The sequence below is a fragment of the Rhinolophus ferrumequinum genome, chromosome 2, assembly GCF_004115265.2.
Source record: "Rhinolophus ferrumequinum isolate MPI-CBG mRhiFer1 chromosome 2, mRhiFer1_v1.p, whole genome shotgun sequence".
NCBI classification, from domain to species: domain Eukaryota; kingdom Metazoa; phylum Chordata; class Mammalia; order Chiroptera; family Rhinolophidae; genus Rhinolophus; species Rhinolophus ferrumequinum.
Window position 1 is genome coordinate 73,878,060 of NC_046285.1, and position 19,906 is coordinate 73,897,965.

The window sequence follows — 19,906 nt, forward strand, 5'->3', positions numbered from 1 at the left end:
ACCTATCTAGAAAATCACTAGCTCAAAAGCCTGGAGAATGAATTTTTAAAAGAATTAAGGGTAGCATGGGTGTATGTGTGTGTGTGTTTAATTGATAAGGAAATTATCTAGAAGAGCTACAAGGACACCAAGATTCTATCTGGTCTGTTTTACTGTCCTTGAATTTTTATTAAAATACTGGTTTATAAGTTTTATTAAGCTATTGGAATGAATATTTGCTTTTTTTTTAAAAGGGTTTTTTTTTTTTTTTTAGTAAAAGCAAACTGAAATCAAGATCTTACACTTTTTTGAACTTTTTGAATACACACACACACACACACACACACACTTTTTTTACTTTGTTATTATAAAACTTTAATTGTCAGGTTTAAAGGACTCACCTGATTGCTTCTCTGGTACTTTGTCACCACAGTAGATAGGTAAAAAAATATTTTAGTATTTTCTAGTGTTTACTCTGTGCCAGGCAGTGTTCTAAGCATTTGACATACATTAACTCATTTAACCCTGCCATCCACCCAAAGAGATAGGTATTATTATTTGTCTGTATAAGGAAACTGAAGTACATTGTGGTTCAGCAACTTGCCCCTTAAAGAGTGGATCTGGAATTTGAACTCAGACGCCAGAGTCTGTGCTCTCAGCCATCGTATTACTGCCTGCATCTTTCTCTCTCTCCTACTTTCTAGAACTTCCAATTCCAAGGATTAATTTTTCACTCTGACATTCCTTTACCTAATAGGGTTTCCTCAGTCTTTAATTTAGGGCTCCTTTTCAGTTTATTTTCTTTTTTCTGACCCTAATGAAGAACTGCACTTTAACTCTCCACTAGTCACTGCTGCTTTTTCACCTTCCCCCTTGGGGATCGTCTCCGCCTCTCAAATTATTTCTATGTTCTTAAGTTATATTACATCAGGACTAGAAACTGATGCTATAATAATGGCTTCACCAGTGCTGAGTAAGATAATATTAATAGGACAATTACCTCATGGTGTCTTAGATGTATCCTCTATTCCTGTTGACCACATCTTTTTTTTTCCTACTACATTTGCAAAACCACATTCTTCTTGCCTTAGGTCTTGCTCTTAGTGATGCCATTTTATGTTTTCATGAATATGTCTCAGGTTTCTCAAGACCTTTGTCTTGACTGTAATCCACAAACATGTTCGCCTCTTTGTGGATGTCATATAGCATCTATTCAGGTGATTTATGAAAGTTTCTAACTGTGTATCCTAGGATCTCCTGGCTCTTAAGACACATTGCCCATTAATATGCTGAAAGTGTAAATTCCCATTGAGCGTAAAACTGTCAAAGACTGTTGTGTGATTCAGTATGATAAATGGGTACTACGGACCAGCTGTTGGCACATTGTCTTCCTGACTGCGTTGGAGGGAAGAGGATAAAAAAAGAATGGAGCACTGTCTCCCACCCTCCGACACTCAGTGGCCCTCACTCCATCCTCCCACACTCCCTCTCTACTTGGTGTAATCTACTGGACGCTCCCCTCTTTTAGATCGTGAAATCACACTGAGGAGTCTTCTGCTTCCCAAGCCAAAGATAGTCATTACCTGATTACCGAGTCCCATACCACGTTGAGTTCGCAACAGTGAGTTTTCAGTGATTGCTGCTGTTTGTCATTAAGGGCTATTATTTGTAGAGGCAACTTTTCCCTTCTATCCCCAACTTTGCACAATAATGTTTAGTATTTAGAGTCTGAGGTGGCTGGGGATGAGTGGTGAGCGGTTCCCGGGTATATGTCTTTTGACTCTGCCGCAGGTTTGTTAGTTTTTGTTTTAAATCATGGGTGTTTCTAGTCTGGAATTGTTTCCCCCTAATGGTCCTGACACCCATAGAAGCCCCCTAGACTCACGACACCCTGCTGTCACTTCATTTCCATTGGAGCAAGATCTTGACTACTCTGCTTGTTCCTTTCTTTGAAAGTGATGCCCTTTGCTCTCTGAAATCGTCTGTACCATGTCCAATTATTGCACCAAGATTCCCTTTTAACTAGCTTGTTTATACTCTTGTGACCTTCTACCCAGACAGTGGGAGCTTTGGCCAGAGGATTGGAGGTGAGGGGGTGTTTTCCCTTCTAGCTGGGGAGCTTAGGTGTTCCTTAGCATCTCGTTCTTGCTTCTGTTACATCATGATAGCATTGTAAGTTATTTATTTCCCTGTAAGTTTCCCCCACTTGACTGAAATTCTCACAGACGATGAGCACGTAGTTCAGGGCTTGGCTTCCCTGTGGTTGTAAAATAGTGCTAAACCTTGTTTTCCCTGCTTCGTTCCAAAACATCATTCAAGATGGTACTGTTAGAACCAATCCAAAGAAACCTCTTGGTTTTAATAGGTTTTTAGAAATTGGTCGAGGGACTTAAATACCACACGGATATGTTTAAATAAATGTGATTATTTCAACAATGGACTTGCGACCAAGCTTTTAAGAGTTCAACGACCCTTAGTCCAGTTTCACAGCCCTGTGCCTTTGTCCCTGTGATGTCTTCCAGAAGTGCCTTCTGTGGTGTCCTGTCTACCAAATTGCTCTTCCCTCTCAAAGCCAGCCACGAGAACACTGCCTTTGAGAAGTTTCCTTACCTCTCTCTCATCCGGAGCTCATCCGTGTCTTCCTTGGGCTTAAATGTACTTTTATTATGCCAAATCTATTTAGCTCTGATGGTTTACAAAACCTATTTCTTATTTAGATCTGACCTTGAGGCTAAGGCCCATGTTTATTCATTTTGCATGTCTATTGGTAATGTGGTGCCAGGTAAACAACAGGTGCTAAGTAAATGTGGAGTTGTATTGGATTCCTTTATAATAATAGCACAGAGTGGGCGAGTCATCTGATGATTCGAATGGGAACCCAGGAGGAGAAAGGGATTGGAGCAGATATTATTGTGATGACGAGTGGGAGGCTGAGGATGAGAGGATAGATGCTGTCAGGGATGACACCTATCATTTTCGGTGGTGGCAGGAATTCGGGAGTTGTGGACAGAGATGTTAGCAAATGTGAGAATAGAGGCAGGGGCTATGGTAGTTGTAGATAGCGCCCTGGGAATAGAAGGTTTATATGGGATGACAAGACAAAGAGATGCAGTGTGGGAAGGTGGAGGACCCACGAGATGATGACCATATTGGAAGTTGAACAGCAGTAGCTGGTAACTGGCCACTGTGACAATGAGGAAAGGGAGGGAAGCGGGGCAGGGAATCCCTTATGCCACAAGGGGTTGTTGCAGGTATGGGGAGGGGAGTTCCCCTCCCCATACTGTGGAAACTTGGGATTGGCGATGGTGTTGGACAGTTGTGTATGCTGTGCATGGTCAGTCAGTGATTGATGCTTCAGTTGTATCTGAGGCAGTCGTGGGGAGCTAGGGACTGGTAAGAGAACCAGATGACAGGTCTGGCCTAAGTTGCCAGGGAATGAGATCATGTGTGACCATAATGCTGAACAAACAGGATTAAAAGGGTACATCAGAAATTTATTTTATTTTCTCCTCCTTTCCCCTCACTGCCTGTTTAAACTGCTCTGTGGGGGTGTGTTGTTTGTCTCTGAATGAAATCTAGGACAGATTTGGTTGCTTCTTAGCTTCTCTCAGATTTAAAACAAACAAACAAAAAAATCTTTCTTGTATTATAATTACGTAATGTGATAAATTTTGCTACATTGACAATCATGCCATGATATATAAATGTGTCAAAGTAGTAAGGTGTCTACCTTAAACTTACACAAGGTTACCTGTCAAATTTATTCAATTAAAAAATCCTTTCAATAACTTAAACACAGTTTTAGTTTAGTAAGTATCATGTCTGGTCTAGTCCAGTGTAATAATACATATTGTATTCATTCAGAGGTAAAGCTCCTCCGTCTGTTGCAGTTTCCATTTGCTGTAGATGTGAAGCCTCTAATGCAGAAGAGTTCTGATAGGCTTCTTTTCCCTGTTTTTCCCCCTAACACTTCTGCTCATCCTTGCCCACTCACCAGGCAATGCTGGCTTTTTCGGAGTAGACTGTGATTGATGATAAAGTGCAGGAAGCTCTTACAGTTTGGCAGACATCACTCTGCCATTCGTTCCTTCTGGCCATGGCAGATGTAAACCTGACTTGTTCGTTTGTGGGCACTTCTGTAGGTCCGTTGGAATGTGGTCCCCTCCACATTTCTCTGGCTCTCTCATCTGTTTTCCTTGCTGTGGGGAAATACACATCCTCTTCCATTCAGGTGGTATGCTGCTGAGGTTTTCTCACTGACTTGTGCAGGCTTAATTCAGATTCAGGTCGTGTTGACTTGGCAGTGTTTACAGGATAGCTGCTAGGTGGAGACACCCAGTAGGTTTTAGGAAGTATTCTTCTAGTGCCTGTGAGAGAGGCAGGAGCCAGGAATACAGATTTGGGGTAAATGCTATGCAGATGGTGGTTGAAGTCATTAGAGTGGACCTGGTTGCCCAGAAAGAGACACTGAACCTCACAGAGATGCTGTCCTTTAAGAAGCAGGAGAAGGAAAAGGAGCTGGCAAAGAAGGTGGCACCTCTTCCCAGAGTATTGGTTCTGTAAAGGGGTCCGCCCAGAATTATGTAGATTGTCTGTTTTTTACCCAGAATGTGGAACTTATAAATATATACATTTTTCTTTTAATTATGAAAAGACACTGATTTCCTCCTGTTTTGAAAATCAATGTTAATTTTACTTTAGAATTTCTAATTCTTTGAAGACAAAATTTTAACTCTTTTTTTTTTTCCAGTTGTGTATGAACACAGATCAAGATTAGAGAAATCCTTGCAGAAAGAAAGACTTGAACATAAGAAAGCAAAGGAAGGTAAATAAATAATGTAATTTGTGGTTTTTTAAGACTCTTCTTTGAAGCATCGTGTATTTGCTCTACTATTTTTTTTGCTAAGATATTTCTCAAATTAACCACCCAAAGTCAGTTTTGTAGGCAGACAGAGAAAGAGATGTCAAGCAATATGCTATGTGTTGTGTAATAAGGTAACTCCTGCTTGAGACTGGATTAAGAATCTTTCATTCAGTTTGTGCTACCATGAGTAGTTCATATATTGGTTACACATAGTATTTCAGAAATAAACAGCTTTTCATCTAAATGTTATACACATATGTTACTAATACCTGAAGCTTTTGTCCACAAATATCCACAAATACCTTGTGAAGGCTTCTATTGGATGGATTCAATTTGAAAAATTGTCATTTAGCATAGGTATTAGGCAATGGCATGATTTTTATCAGAATTTTTGTATAAAGCTTAAGGTTTATACAGGGTGTAATTTAAAGTTATCTGCATTTATATTTTTATTTATGTTTTGTGATAAATCTTTATACTCAGGTGTTCTGTCTAATTAACTCGGTGGGTAAAAGGAAGAAGAATAGGGGAGAGCATTATGGGTTAGAACGTTTTACTGACCCTTGGCTTAAGTCTGTGTGAAGAATAGAAGTTTAACATCATTAAAATGCTTTGATAGGATTTGGCATTTCCTTGTCTCCAAATACACAGTGATTTTATAGAGCCATCTAGTGGACAATGAAGCTTTAAGAGCCTTCAACATGGTTTAAATAGCTTGAAGTCTCTTTTCAGGTCCTGAATGACTCTAGTGTGCCATCTAGTGGATAGCAATAAATCATCTCTGTCTTCACTAATGCTTCATGTTTTTGTTTTTGTTTTTTCTCCTTTAATTTCAGGAGAGTTAATCACAGAGTGCACATTTTAAATGCCCTTTTAATTGATTGGTTATAATTTGGATTTTTGTTGATGCAATATTTACACCTCTTAGATAAAGAGGAAATTTATATAATAGTTTTTTTTCAATTGTTTCTAAAATATTAAGAGGTAAAATCAAGTATACATAAGTCACCAAGTAGATTGTTTGAAACTTAGAACATTTTTGTAAGTCTGAGTAAAGTGAACTTTATCCTTTTAGATGTTTAAAAAATTCACAATGAATTAACCTACACTCTATTTTCTCCATTTTGTATTTTCTAGATTTTCTTGTTTATAAGTTAGAAGCACAAGAAACACTAAATAAAGGAAGGGTAAGTTTTCTTTTTCCTTAATTTTTTTTTCCCATGAAACTTGGAGGAGAGGGAAATATCGTAAAAAGTTTTACACTGTTGATCATTAGGATTGAGGATTGTGGACTGAAATACAAGGTGTGATCAAACAATGTGGTAAATGTTTAAATTAAAAAAAAATTATTACGGTAAAAGACACATTGCCACTAATCCCCCTCAAAACACTCTCCCTCGCTTCAAACACACTTACCTCATTGATCTTGCCACTTTCTAAAGCAGCTCTGGAAGTCCTCTTTCATGAGTATCTTTAGTTGTGCTATCGTGGCTGCCTCAATGTCCTGAATCATTTTGACTTTGGGGAAGAGCCAGAAGTCGCAGGGTGCCAAACCCCATGAATAAGGTGGGTGAGGATATACCGTAATGTTTTTATTTGACAGAAATTACAGTACCAGAAGCGATGTATGACATGGAGCATTGTCATGATGGAGGATGATTTATGGCACACTTTAAAACACACCTTCTCTCAACTGTAGCTCACACCCAACTGCACTGAACAAGTTGCAACTTGTCACACACTGTTACTAAGGTTCGATGCACCACTTTCTGCATTGAAGATCCCTGCCTTTCTGTTGGATGGGTACTCAGCAGCACCATTCACCATATTTTTTATCACACCACATACATTTTTTTTTTTTGCTACCAAAAAATTCCAAAACTAAGACTTTAAATTTTTTTCTTTTAAAACCTCCCTTTGCTTATCATAATATTGATGATAGCGATAAATTGAGAATAGCCTTAATGTTTTAACAATAAAGAGTAGATTGTTTTTATTCATTTATTTGTCCATTTGTTTATAGTCTCTCTTTGTTATAGAATATAATAGATATTTTGGTTTGCCTTTGCACTTACTGCTACTTACACAGACATCACTGTGTAACATCTGACACGGTACCTAAATGGTCTAGAGTCATCATTCAAAAACATTTGTGGAATGAATGAATTAATAATGATTCTGGCTTTAAATCAAATTTAAGTCCAAATTAACTGGAGAAAAGCAAGTCTTTCTCTTACTCTAAAAAAAAAAAAAAAGGTAAGCATTAATTGAATGCTTTTGGGGGGTGTTAAAACTGAGAAGAGTCAGTTTCTTGGATAGCTGGGAAGCTATTAGCTTTCAACTCTTACTTGCTTTTAAAAGTCTTAACCAACACTGTGTTGCACATTTTATAATGTAATTTTCTTATAAATCAAAATAAAATAGTAAAGCAATAAAATGAAGTGATAAAGCAAAAATTTTGGAATTTGAGAAAAATTGAAAAAGCAGTGATTGAGGGTGAATTTGTGCTGGTCCTGGGATAAGCAAGGGGGATGACGTGTAAGGACAACACAGTGTGGGGAGAGAAAACCTTCAGGGGTCGTGTAAACCGACTGGGTATGTCTGCCTAGGACTGTGGAAATGTGTGAGGCCCACGTGTGAAGTTGTTCCCCTAGGACACAGTGATCTTCTACGACTACTGGAACACAGAAGAATTCAGCCATAGGCTCAGGCTCAAGCTTTAGTCTTGGCTCTGCTACCAAAGGAAATATTTGCCTTTGGCCTGTTCCTTATCCATCTGTTTTTCACTCCGTGAAATGGAATCTCATTGGGGTAAAGTAACATATGTATAATAGAATTTTGTACCCACTGCTGCTCAGGGGAGGAAAGCTGCTTTTCTCTCCCCTCTGCTAAGCCATGCTAAGTTTCTGAGACCTGGTCCTTGTTGGTTTAGCCCCATTCTCCCTTGGTGCAGTTGGGCACAATGTGTTACTATGTATATGCAATATTGTGTCCCAGGACAAGTTTCCTCATACATCTGGGCCTCAGTTGTTCCTCTAAATATGAGAGGGAGTAAAGCATCTCCAAGGGCCCTGTCAAGCTCCTATTTTATGATTCCATGTTCTCTTTTTCATTACTAAAATCTAGCAAACTTCTGGGAATGTTAAAACTTTATTTCTGCTATTATATAAAGAGATGGCCTGAGAGACATCTTAGTTCAAGTATAGAATTCATTTTAGCTTACACAAGTGAAATAAATGAAATTCTTCTGTGTAGTAAGAATTTTAAGCTGTATTTAGCAAAAGCACCAGATTTGTTTTATCTTTGTGTTAACTATTTTGTTTTCAATTTTCAGCAAGATTCCAATAGTAGATACAGTGCATTGAATGTACAGCATCAGATGTTGAAAGTAAGTAATTTAAAATTGTTCTTCATGAATGAATGAAAGGATTGAATAAGTAACTTAAGTGATTAAGGAAAGTTACAGGACTTGATTTGTATTATAATATGGTATGTTAAAGTCATACTTGACTGAAAATGATTTGTAATTATAATGCCTCATCATATTTATCACTTGATTACAAAGAATATATTTAGTTTATACATTTACACATTTGCTTATAAATCAGGCTTTCTGGTCAACTTAATTTTTAATTTTTTTCTGGTCTGTATCCTTTAGGGCATTTCGTCTGTTTATTTTCTCACAGTGATTTTCTTAGATATTTTCTTTATCTTAGACACATTGGAGGTGGTAAAACTATTAAAATGCTTCCTTTGAGTTTCTAATATTTAATAAGTGTCCTTTTGTCTACCAGAGGGACACAGTTTATAATTAAAGATTCTCCTTCCTTGGTTCTTGGGTAGAATTCATTATTGTGTATCAGGAAAGACGAAAAAAAAAGAGAGAGAGATTCATTATTTCTGTCAAGCTAGAGGAGAAGAGCGGTGTGCCAGTATGCCACGGTCCCACCCCTCCAACACCCCAGCCTTTTGCTTGTCATTGCCTTTCCTCCTGTATCAGTAGAGCAAGTACTTTTTATTGAAACTAGAACCTTTTCTATTAAGAAAACAGTTCATGAATTAAATCAGAGCATCCCTTCACACAAAACATTTGGAGACTGTAGAATTTACCTAGATTGTGATTGCAGCATGATATAATCAGGAGCAAGATAAATAAGAATAATTCAATAAACAATTCATCACTTCCCCAAAGGGGAAGAGTCTTTTTTTTTTTTTTTTTTTTTTAAACTGGGTTACCGGGAAGGCTGAAAATCAAAGAAGGAATATCAAAAATGTTGTTAGGAAAACAACAGATTGAAAGAGGAAGTCTGAAATATCCACAGAGGGATCAATTTTTCCATTAGCTTTCCCTTGTTTCCACAGTAATGTGAGCGCCTGGGAATTTTCCCACATCCTTCCCTTTTCCATCTCACATGCTCACTGCGAACTTCTTATTGTTCCCATTGATGTTAAAAATCAAGGTGAAAATTATTTTTGGCCATGATCCCAAACTATTCATTTGAAATGTAAGGGAAATGGAAGGGAGCAGCACAAATTAAAAGCAACCTGAGGAAAAGGAAACCTCCTTCCTCATTTGTTCTTATTTTCTTGCAAGAGAAAGGTTACGCTATCGAGAAATAGGCTCTGATATAATTTAGAGACTGTGTCTTTGCTCAAGGTCTCATCTTTGCAGAGTCAGCATGAGGAGCTGAAGAAACAGCACAGCGACTTGGAAGAGGAACATCGCAAACAAGGAGAAGACTTCAGTAGGACGTTTAATGACCATAAGCAGAAATACCTGCAGCTGCAGCAAGAGAAAGAACAGGAACTTTCTAAGCTAAAAGGTATGTGGGACTCTAGTTAGCTAGTTTATATGGAAGGAAGTGCTCAGATGAATGTTTCAGTAGAACAGTAGTTTTGGTTTTTGCGTAGTGGTTGATTTATATTTATCATGTTGTCCTTAACCAGACACTTATTTCTTTGTAACATTTCACATGTATCCTTCCTTACCTCTTTGGTTTGTTTTGGGAAGCAGAATAGAATACGCAGTGTTTCTTAGTGGGGTACCTTGGCCACCAACAAAGAACCATTGGGCAAGACGGTTCTTTGTGTGTGTGTTGATCTCTGATCTCAACCCACAAACTGCCATTAATGCTTCCTAGTCATTGTGATGATCAAAAATTGCAATGGTGAAGCATTTCTGAAAATCTCCAAGAGGGCAGAAAAATTTCGAAGTGATTTGCTAACAGTAACTTCGAAAAGCTCGGGTTCTAGAGTCAGACCGCCCTGATGAATCTTGGCCTCTTCAGTTACTAGTGATCTGACCATGGGCAAGCGGTGCAGTCCCCACCGGCTTCACTGTCCTCGTCTGTACAGCTGGGATATTCTTCCTCATGTGGGATTGGTGTGAGGATTAAGCAATTTATGTAAAGCACCTAGAACAGCTGCTGGTACGTGGCAGACCGTCACCGCATATAAATTGCCATCAACATCAGCATCAGGTGTTTTCACCTGATGGAACAAAATGTATCACTTCTCAAAGTACATGTGAGTCCTGGAAAAGGGAAACAGCACATTCTACACTCACTTATTTGGTGATTCACAAATATTAAATGACATTAAATTTAAATAAACTGCATAAGTTTAAAGTGTGAAAAATGACTTAAAAATTTTGGCACATGGCACTTGCAAAAACAATAGTGAGAGTTGAGTAAGGTCTGCAGTCTAGTTAATTGTTCTGTGCCCAACAACAATTTCCTGGTGTGGGTGTAATGTGCTACATTTATAAAATAAGATGTCATCCTAGTCGGAAGCTGGGTGATGGGTACTTACTTTGGATCACTCTTCTTTTTTTATTTATTTATTTTTTTTGCATCGTTTTGCCTATAAATATTTTAAAATAATAAGTTACAACAAAAAGACTTGTAGGAGTCAAGTAGCCACTGAGGCAATTTACAAAGGGTTAAGGTGGTCTTGACTGAATTGGGCTGGCTGTCAGCAGGTGATACCGAAGAGATGTACTCACGTAGGGGCTCTGGCTTGTTGGTGATGTGACAGGTGGTGGGTGGTCATTCAGATAACAAAACAGGGAAGGGAAGAAAGACGAAACACCAGAAACCCTCACAAAGTATTAGGTTGGTGCCAAAGTAATTGCGGTTTAAAAGGTTGAAAATAATTGCAAAACCCGCAATTACTTTTGCACCAACCTAATAGTATAAAGAGAGAACCAGAGGACACCAGTGGCAGATAGTATTTGCCATGCCCAGGGAAGCTATACCTTTTAGTGGTGAGGGAAGAGACGTTTGGCTTATTGGATGCACTGTTTTAGCATTTGCAAACCTGAGCTAAGCTGAGTAAATACATTAAACTATACTGATAAGTACATTCATTAAGGAATGAGAAACAATTTCTTAGGTGCCTGACCTGTGCTTGGCATACTTTACATAATTAGCTCATTTAATTTTAGCAATATCACTAAAGGACAGGTTTTCTTATATCTACCCTATATGTACTTTCTTTGAAACAAAATCCACATGTACTAAAATTTTAACAAATTATATATAGAAGTAAGAAATAACCATGGGAAATAGGACACATGTATGTGAGTTCTGTGTATTAACGTAATTCAAGCCCATATCTCAGTCTGAACTTCCTGGCACCAGGGACAAAAGGAGAAATACAGTGAGTATAGTACTCTTGTCATCAAAAAGCGGGAATATACCAGTACCATGGGGGGCAGGGAGAGACTGAGACAACAGGAGAGTGACGGGGAAAACCAGCCAGAGAGAACACTGTCTATTGCCGGCTAATTGGGAGAAGAAATTTCTTGAAGAGACATAACCAGCAGAGTATGACAATGCCTTTAATGACACTTTTATTTATAAGTAATTTTCACGTCAACAGTTTTGTTTGATTATGATCCTTGAGAAAGCCTAGGATAGTAAGTTAAAGCATATGTGACAGACGCAGGTCAGTAGTGGCAAGTTTAGGTGCACAGTCCACGTAGTCTTCGGTACTTTAATGTGATTCGAGGAGAGAGTTTAGAATTCCTCAGGAGATGAGCTGATAGCATATAAGCTTAGATAATTATTCTTTGTATTATCATCATCATAATAGCTGATACTCAACAAATGTTTACCATATGCCAGAACCAGGCGAAACTCTTCATGCAGTCATCTTACTTAATTCTCATAACAACCTGTAAGGCACGTGTTGTATTTAGCTTAATTTAACAAATGAAGAAATTGAGGCCTACTAAAGTTAAATAACTTACTCAAGGTAATACAGCAACAGCCCGGGAGCCACTGCCATTAAGTTTATGGTCTGAAATGATTTTAACAGCTAGCAAAGTTGGGGTATTTCAAGAGTGAGTGAGTGAGTGAGTGAGTGACTGAGTGAGTGAGTGTGTGTGTGTGTGTGTGTGTGTGTGTGTTTGTGTGTGTGTGTATTGAAGCCCCATTCGGGCAATGACATACCTCCAGTCCTTTTGGATGACCAGTGGTCCCGTGTTGACCTTGGAGAAAATCCTGTATCACACGTAAGTGGACAACCCAATCATCGGCCACATTTCCCTCCTTGCTCTTGATCTCTCCCCCAAACTCCATCACAAGTCCAATGCCCAGGAGTCAGGCAAGGACACTAAAGGAGTGAAAGCGGACAGAAAATGTGATGAAGGATGGTGACTGGCACTTGCCTTCCGTGCTGAGTACCACACTGGAGACTTTTGTCTCCACACTGGGTTTTGTCTGCACGGGGCGGCGGTCACTTCCGCACAGTTTGCTCAGCACAGTGTCGATTTACGCCTGCTGTCCCACCATAATAATTAACAGCACCTCCTTTCATTCTCAAAACTATTCCCATTGGAAAATGAATTATATGGTCACCCTGCCACCACTCAACTTCCACTGAGTGTTTCACATGAGAATTGGCCTAGTGTTGCCAGATTTTGTTAGACCCAGATTCTTGATTTCTTTTAATGGTGACAGCTATTCAAGTGTGGAAGACACTATATAATCCAATACTGCAGGAGCGAAAAAAAAGAAAAAAAAGAGTTTGTGGCTGCCAGTTCATAACATCTAATGTCCAGATACAGGGAATGTAAAAAAATTACCAAGAAGGTAAAAGAGGTGGGTCTAGAATCTGTAAGTTGCTGAGGCTGTACCCTGAGTAGTAGGGCTTGAGGTGGGGAGACGTTATTATATGATGTTGCTATGATTGCTACAGTCTCACATTGTAGCCCTGGAAATAATTTTCCCTGGAGCAGAGAGTTTGGATCAGTCGAGAATTCAGTGGTAGTAGAATGAAAATATATTTAGACTTTTTCAATAGGTACGTGGGATGTCTGTCTCTCTTTTTTTTTTTTTTAATTTCTTGAGTTGCTTTTATGATTGAAATATCTTTTAGGGACAGTGGAAATTATTCATGCTCTGAGAAATAGGGTTTGTGCTTTTTGATAACTTTGTTCTTAATTTGTGAAGAGACTCACATCTTAGACCACTGCTGCCCATCACATTTTATTCCTAAGGGCTTGCTTATTAACAGAAATATTTCATTTTTAACTCCTGAGTAATTAAAAATTCTTCTGCAGCGTGTAACCTGTTTAAAAGTATTTAAACTACTGAAACAGACTGTATTGGGATGTCCAAATGAATCCATACCCAAACGGTTTAGTTTTCATTGACTTGTAATATTATCAAAGTTCAAAACAAATCCCAAAACAAGTTATGTAAAACTTTAGATGTGAAAATATTAGAATCAAAAGCCTAAAAAATGTCAAGGCGTTATGTGTGATTTTTCTTTTTCTAAAATAGAAACTGTGTACAATTTGAGAGAAGAGAACAGACAACTAAGGAAAGCACACCAAGACATGCACACACAGCTTCAAGATGTCAAGGTAAAATAAAACCATGCATTTGACTGTTTAGAGTTTGCCTGGTTTACTTTGTGGAATGATTTTAAAAGTCATTCCCTAATTGACCCGCTTTACAAATCCAAGTTGTTATTTTGGGCTTTGCATAAACTGGCATGTGCCCAATACTTTTACCACTTCTGCATCGTAAACTAAAAGATGGTCTGAAAATCCAAACATGTTCTCAGTACTAAAATGATTCTTTTGCTAGATGGTTGCATTTTAATAAGCTTTTTTATTTAAAAAGCTTTATTAATAATGAGAAGATTTGTTCCTTTACTTTTTTTTTAGATAAATTTTATTAGGGAATATTGGGGAACAATGTATTTCTCCAGGGCCCATCAGCTCCAAATAGTTGTCCTTCAGTCTAGTTGTGGAGGGCGCAGCTCAGCTCCAAGTCCAGTTGCTGTTTTCAATCTTTAGTTGCAGGGGGCGCAGCCCACCATCCCATGCGGGAATTGAATCAGCAACCTTGTTGTTGAGAGCTCGCTCTCTAACCAACTGAGCCATCCGGCCATCCCCTGTTCCTTTGATTTGATTTCTTTCTAAGTGCTTATGGTTATTTGTGTAGCACTTTTTAGATTTTTGAAATCTACATTAATCGTAGTCTTCTCTCTACGATGATTTTTAAACTTAACAAATGCTGCAACAACAACAAACAGGTAAATAAACAAGCAACATTTGGGTGGTCGTACCACTGTCAGCCAAAAAAGAATTTGTCTTAGAATGTTAAAACTCAACATGTAAAATTCTTTTTTGTGTAGCAACAGCATAAGAATTTACTCTCCGAGCATGAACAACTTGTAGTGACTCTGGAAGACCACAAGAGTGCACTAGCTGCTGCACAGGTTAGAAGGGTAGCAGCCTCTGTGGATCCGTTCTCTTTTAAAGTCTCCTTAACGTTTCTGAATTCCTTTATGCATGTAGTCTCTTAAAAGCCAGCCTTCAGTGGATTTCTTGGAACAGAGCTATCCTGATCTGAGGATCATGCATGCTTTCAAATTCAATGAAGAGAATATTAAATAAACCTTTGATTATTTTTTGCACTGGTTGTGCAGTGCCTAATGACTGTTTCTACCCTGCAGAAACCCATACATGCAGCATTCTAATACTTGTGTAAATCACAGAAATTATTCCATATATATATATATATATATAGACCATATATATATATATGGTCTCTTGCCTCTATCTGACCTGTGTTGACTCTTGCTTTAGGATTTATAGGATTTTGCAATGCTAACAACCTAAATGAATCGTCAGAGTTTTTCTTTCCTCCCTTCCTTGCTCCCAGCATTCTAGCTTATACACACTCCTTTTGGGACTAGATTTATGTGGTGTAGGTCAAATTACAGAAAAAAAGGAAGAGATGTCATGTCAATAGACAGGGAAAACAAGAGTCATTAAGTTCTGTTTGTTCAAAGCCTAGAACAGGCCCTGCCACAGGAAGGCCCTTAGCACCTTTTTACTGAATGAACAAATGAACACATATAAGTGGTGGAGAGCTTATTAAAGCAATACCATACTGATTATTTGGCAGCTTTCTAGAAAAAGCAAAGTAATACAAATGGCTAGCTTAGTCACTATGTCTTCTTAATCATTAGGTCTTTACTTTTCTTCTCTTGGAAGAATTAAGAGGAAATGGCAAAGGAAAACCAACCATCTCTATTAATCAGGAGATGTTGTATTGATTTTTGTCCTTATAAAATTATTAGAAATGTATCATATGGTGGGCCCTGCCCATCTCAGAGCTGTAGCAACTGTGTTTGTGGTACCCCTTTTCATGGTAATCATTGGTTAGCTATCTTCCTGTGAAACTGTAGCTACATGGTGATTTTTTTACATGTGTATAAATTAAATTAACTTCAGAGGGCATTATTTCAGTCAAAACCTTCTTTATAACATTTTTGCCAGTATTATTATTTTATATGAGGCTGTTTTTCATACTGAAAACTGTAATAAACCAATTTAAATACTCTGTGTGCTATAATGACCATAAATGTTAAACTAAACAACAATTTGAAAATCCAGAAAAATGTAAGTAAAATAGTTCATTTAATGACCACAACCAATTTCAGCACACTGGGAGTATTATTGACAGGGTTTTGGCATAGGAAAAAAAAATTTTTTAAATAGTTATGCCAGAACTAGGCACAATACTTAATTAGAAGTTCACCTTTAATCCCCAGATTAAAATTTTCCCTAGATCTTAGAAAACAAATGCTGTTCAGACATCTACGTTTCTTATGTAAATCATCTTTTGAGATTCTGTCTTGACAATTTGATTTTTAAATGTAGTTGAGGAGGCAGAAAACAAGAACAGAATAGAATTTGCATGTTTACAATTGTCAGGAATTGTCATAAGAACCTTATATACATAATTTTAATTAATATCTACACCCTACTGAGTTATATAGTATTGTGCTCCTTTTTAACTAAATAAAGGGAAATAAAGTAGTTGGCCCAAAATCATGACCAGAACCGAGCTTGAAGTTTATGTCATTCTGACATTTAAGTCACGTTTAACTCTTAAGCTGGTGGTTTTGGAGATTTCCCTCCATCACAGTTCCCTGGGCTTTGTAAATCATAATTACTCAAGTGAAGGCCCAGGAGCCTGCATTTTTAACATGATCCTTCCATGATTCTCAATGCACACTAGTATTTGAGGACCACAGCATGACTGCCTTCAAAATTATATATTTATGAGGAGGAGAAAGAAGAAAGGCTAGATTTAAGGTTTGCATATTCCTCCATACTTACCTTAAAATATTAAAAGTATCACTATGTGGATGTGAGTTGTTGTTTTTTTCTTTGACCTCCAAAGTTGGTTTGCAGATGTTTTGCTAAATTTCTGGGCTAAGGGCCACTGTTAGCCATAGGGCACACCTTTGTACAAATTATTTACAAAAAAGCACTCCCATGAGATATATTTAGCGACCAGCCTCCTTCACCTTTGTGTGAGTTAGAAAAAGGCAAAAAGGCGCTTCTTGGGGTGAAGAGCCCTGTGCAGGTGCTGGGCTCTGGCAATGGGCACTGGCTGAACTCCGGCCCCCATCACCCTCTCTGCTGTGCACACTGAGCGGGGTGGCCCTGTCTGGCCCGCTTGTTCAGAAAATGGTTTCTGTGTTCTTTGTATGTATTTATGTCAGTGTGTGTTGACACACACAGCATGCATTTCTGTTTGGGGATAACAGTGTTGGTGCATATGATGTGCTAAGTATAAAGAGTGGCTATTCATTTTTTTAGTTAAGGTGTTTGATTTTTTTTTTCCTGCCTTTCTAGCTCCTCGTATTAAAAATATTACACACACGCCCCTACCATGTATGTACACGGAGACACCTACAAGAATATTTTCTTTTTTATACCTACATTATAAAATTGAGGAATAAAAATCCTGCCACACTGTGTGCCTATGCTGTTGCTTTCCAAAAACCACAGAGCGCAGCATGGAGGCATTCTGGAGAGTAAGGGACCCTATTTGAGCACAAGAGGCCTGAGTGATTTTATATACATACATTCAGTTACGTGTTTTAAACCTATGGTTCCTTTCCACTGAAAAGTGTTACTTGGACCATATTGGTGAAAGATACCTGCCCCTGTATTTATGTAATTGTGTGAAGTTTTCATAGATTTTTAATGCTATAAAACTTATTGCATAGCTGTCTTTTAATAATGATAGGTATACCAGAAAGTTATTTATAAAAACATCCGACTTTTTTTAATGTAGCATGGGAAACTAACATCTGTCATAGATATTTTTTCTCTGTTCCCTTTAACTCTGATTCTAATTTGCATGTGCTTAAAAATGGTTGAGCATGTCCAAGTAAGATTAGCTAATGCATGAAAACAATCTGCATATGTTTTTCTAACTTGTACACAGATATATTTGTCTAGTCTTCCAAGTGAACCCTAATGCCCATCCCTGAATGATATCTTTTTCTCTCTTCACATTGTGCAATTTATATGCAGACTCAAGTCGCAGAATATAAACAACTGAAAGATACACTGAATAGGATTCCAAGCTTTCGAAAACAAGAACCAGCAGAGCCCCAAAATATTACTCAGGTGGCACATTCTCCACAAGGGGACAGCACAGCGAGGGAGAATCCAGCCAGAGAGCCACAGGAGGTAAGCAGTGTGAACTGGTAACCCCTGGTCAGGTCCCTTTTCCTGTCAAGCTGTCATCAGCTGAACTCTTCTGAACACTATCAGCTCTTCCTGCAGAACAGTTGTTCTCAACTTTTAGCATATATCAGAGTCCCCAGCAGGGCTGTGGAAACACAGATTGCTGCGCCCCAGCCCAGGATTTCAGTCTTAGCAAATTTAGGGTGAGGCCTGAGGATTTACATTTCTAAACTGATTGGGCTGGTCTGGAGAGCACACTTTGAGAACTACTGCTGCAGTATTTTCTTGGAAAGACTACTGGCTGTGTCTTTATTCATGTGGGTTTATTTATTTGAAGGCGTGTTGTGTTTGTTTTTAAGGTTTTTGTTTTTTGTTTTTGTTTTGGTAGAGTGAGACAGTTAAATGATCATGAAGATGTTATATGACAATCAGCTCACTCAAGTATTAAAGTTGATTTATTTGAATGGGAGGCAGTGCTAAGTCTACACAGAATGTGCCACACTTTGTGTTAAAAGGCCTTTATAAAACTACCAAGGGTATGAGTATTAGTGTCATGATCCACTGTTTTGTATTCTTGTTCTTCATAAAAATGGAGCCTCGCTTAAGAGTATGTCATGAACAGGACGTCAAAAATAGTGCCACCTGAATCATTCATTTTTAGAAGTTGTTTTACAATCATAGGCATAATAAAAATGGCAAGTGTGGTGATCTTCCACCCTGGCAAAGTTGTCAACAATGAAGGTTTGAGAAGACTTGCCTCAAGTTACCATTTTACAGGAGTGATGAAGTTGATGACTTCATAGGAGTCTTCAGTCCTTGCAGAGCATTTCTTCACAGACAGGTTCTGTGTCCTCCTGGACCCTTGTTCTTTGTCTGGGTCTTAGGTTACTACAAATTGAAGAAAACAGGACCAGATCCCTGGCCTGGTAATTGGTATTGTCTTCTACCCTCATTTCACTACCAGTTGACCGGATTAATCTTTTAACAACTCAGATCTTCAGTTATTCCCTTGTAAGAAGTGGAGATAGTGGTTATCTGCTCCAAGGTTCCCCACAGGGATGTTGTGGAGATAGATGATAGGTGTTTGAGAGCACTTAGCGCTCTGTAGAGAGATATTTCATATAAACCCAGCCCAGTATTATGCTAAACTTGCTAGGTATAGAGGGATGGTGGTAAAGTGTGCATCTCCAAAAGTTGTCATCAGATGTCTAAGAAAGGACTTTTCTCCCCAGTTTGTTTATTTATTTATTTATACAATCCAGTTTCTCAATTATATTCCTGCTAATTTAAGAAGAGGCCTTTATGTTTATTTCAATTAGGGGAGAGCAATCTCACCAAAGAAGATTTTTTTTTTTTTTTTTTGTAAAGAAGGTTAGGGGTGGGGAAAGAAGTGAGAGATTTTCCTAATGGTGTTATATCTGTTTTCATCCCTCTTTTCTAAGTAATGATGATCATATAGAAATTCTGAACCTTGCAGGGAAAACTGATTTAAATCAATCAATTTGAGATAAGGAGTACGCTACAAAAAGAGATACCATTTTTCTGTTTAGAATTTTCTGTATTAACAATATAAAATACAAAAGACTTCCTCTGGTTTACAAAGAAACACTAATACATTAAAAAGTGCTACGTTGTATCTGGTTTAATGGGCACTATTTTTAGCTAACATGGATGTCCATTAGTAAAGGCATTCTCTTTTTTTATTAGCTAATAAAAAATAAACCCAACTCATCCTCAGTTTGGTCTTATCGTTTTCTTTTCAAATCATTATTGAAAAAAACTACATTGAAGAAAATTATGTAAACATTTCATCACTTGAAGTTTGAGGCTTTTTTATTTTTTATTTTTTTATTGTTTTCCTTTTTATTCTATGGGAAAACAGGAGCTAGATTGCTTTTGAGGGAAAGGCCTACTGAGATATGGTCACTTATAGACTTTTAGGTTATTTGCTGTATTGTTTTTTGAGATGAAAGTTTCCTTATGTCATCTCTATTTTATAGGTGAGGTTACACAGTGAGAAGAGTTAAATGACTCCATTGTAACCATACTTT

General features: G+C 37.9%; 1 protein-coding gene across 5 annotated transcripts in view; it reads left to right on the forward strand.

Moving 5' to 3' along the window:
- GOLIM4 (golgi integral membrane protein 4) overlaps positions 1-19,906 on the forward strand; it is a 73,338-nt gene that overhangs the window by 36,940 nt on the left and 16,492 nt on the right. For 3 of the 5 annotated variants that reach the window (XM_033128662.1, XM_033128648.1, XM_033128655.1), the window contains exons 2-8: positions 4,730-4,804; positions 5,981-6,030; positions 8,178-8,231; positions 9,516-9,666; positions 13,633-13,715; positions 14,495-14,578; positions 17,700-17,858. In XM_033128662.1, coding sequence (XP_032984553.1) covers positions 4,730-4,804; positions 5,981-6,030; positions 8,178-8,231; positions 9,516-9,666; positions 13,633-13,715; positions 14,495-14,578; positions 17,700-17,858 — 656 coding nt within the window. The remainder of the gene's footprint in view (positions 1-4,729; positions 4,805-5,980; positions 6,031-8,177; positions 8,232-9,515; positions 9,667-13,632; positions 13,716-14,494; positions 14,579-17,699; positions 17,859-19,906) is intronic. The other 2 variants (XM_033128674.1, XM_033128665.1) reach the window with 1 other exon arrangement.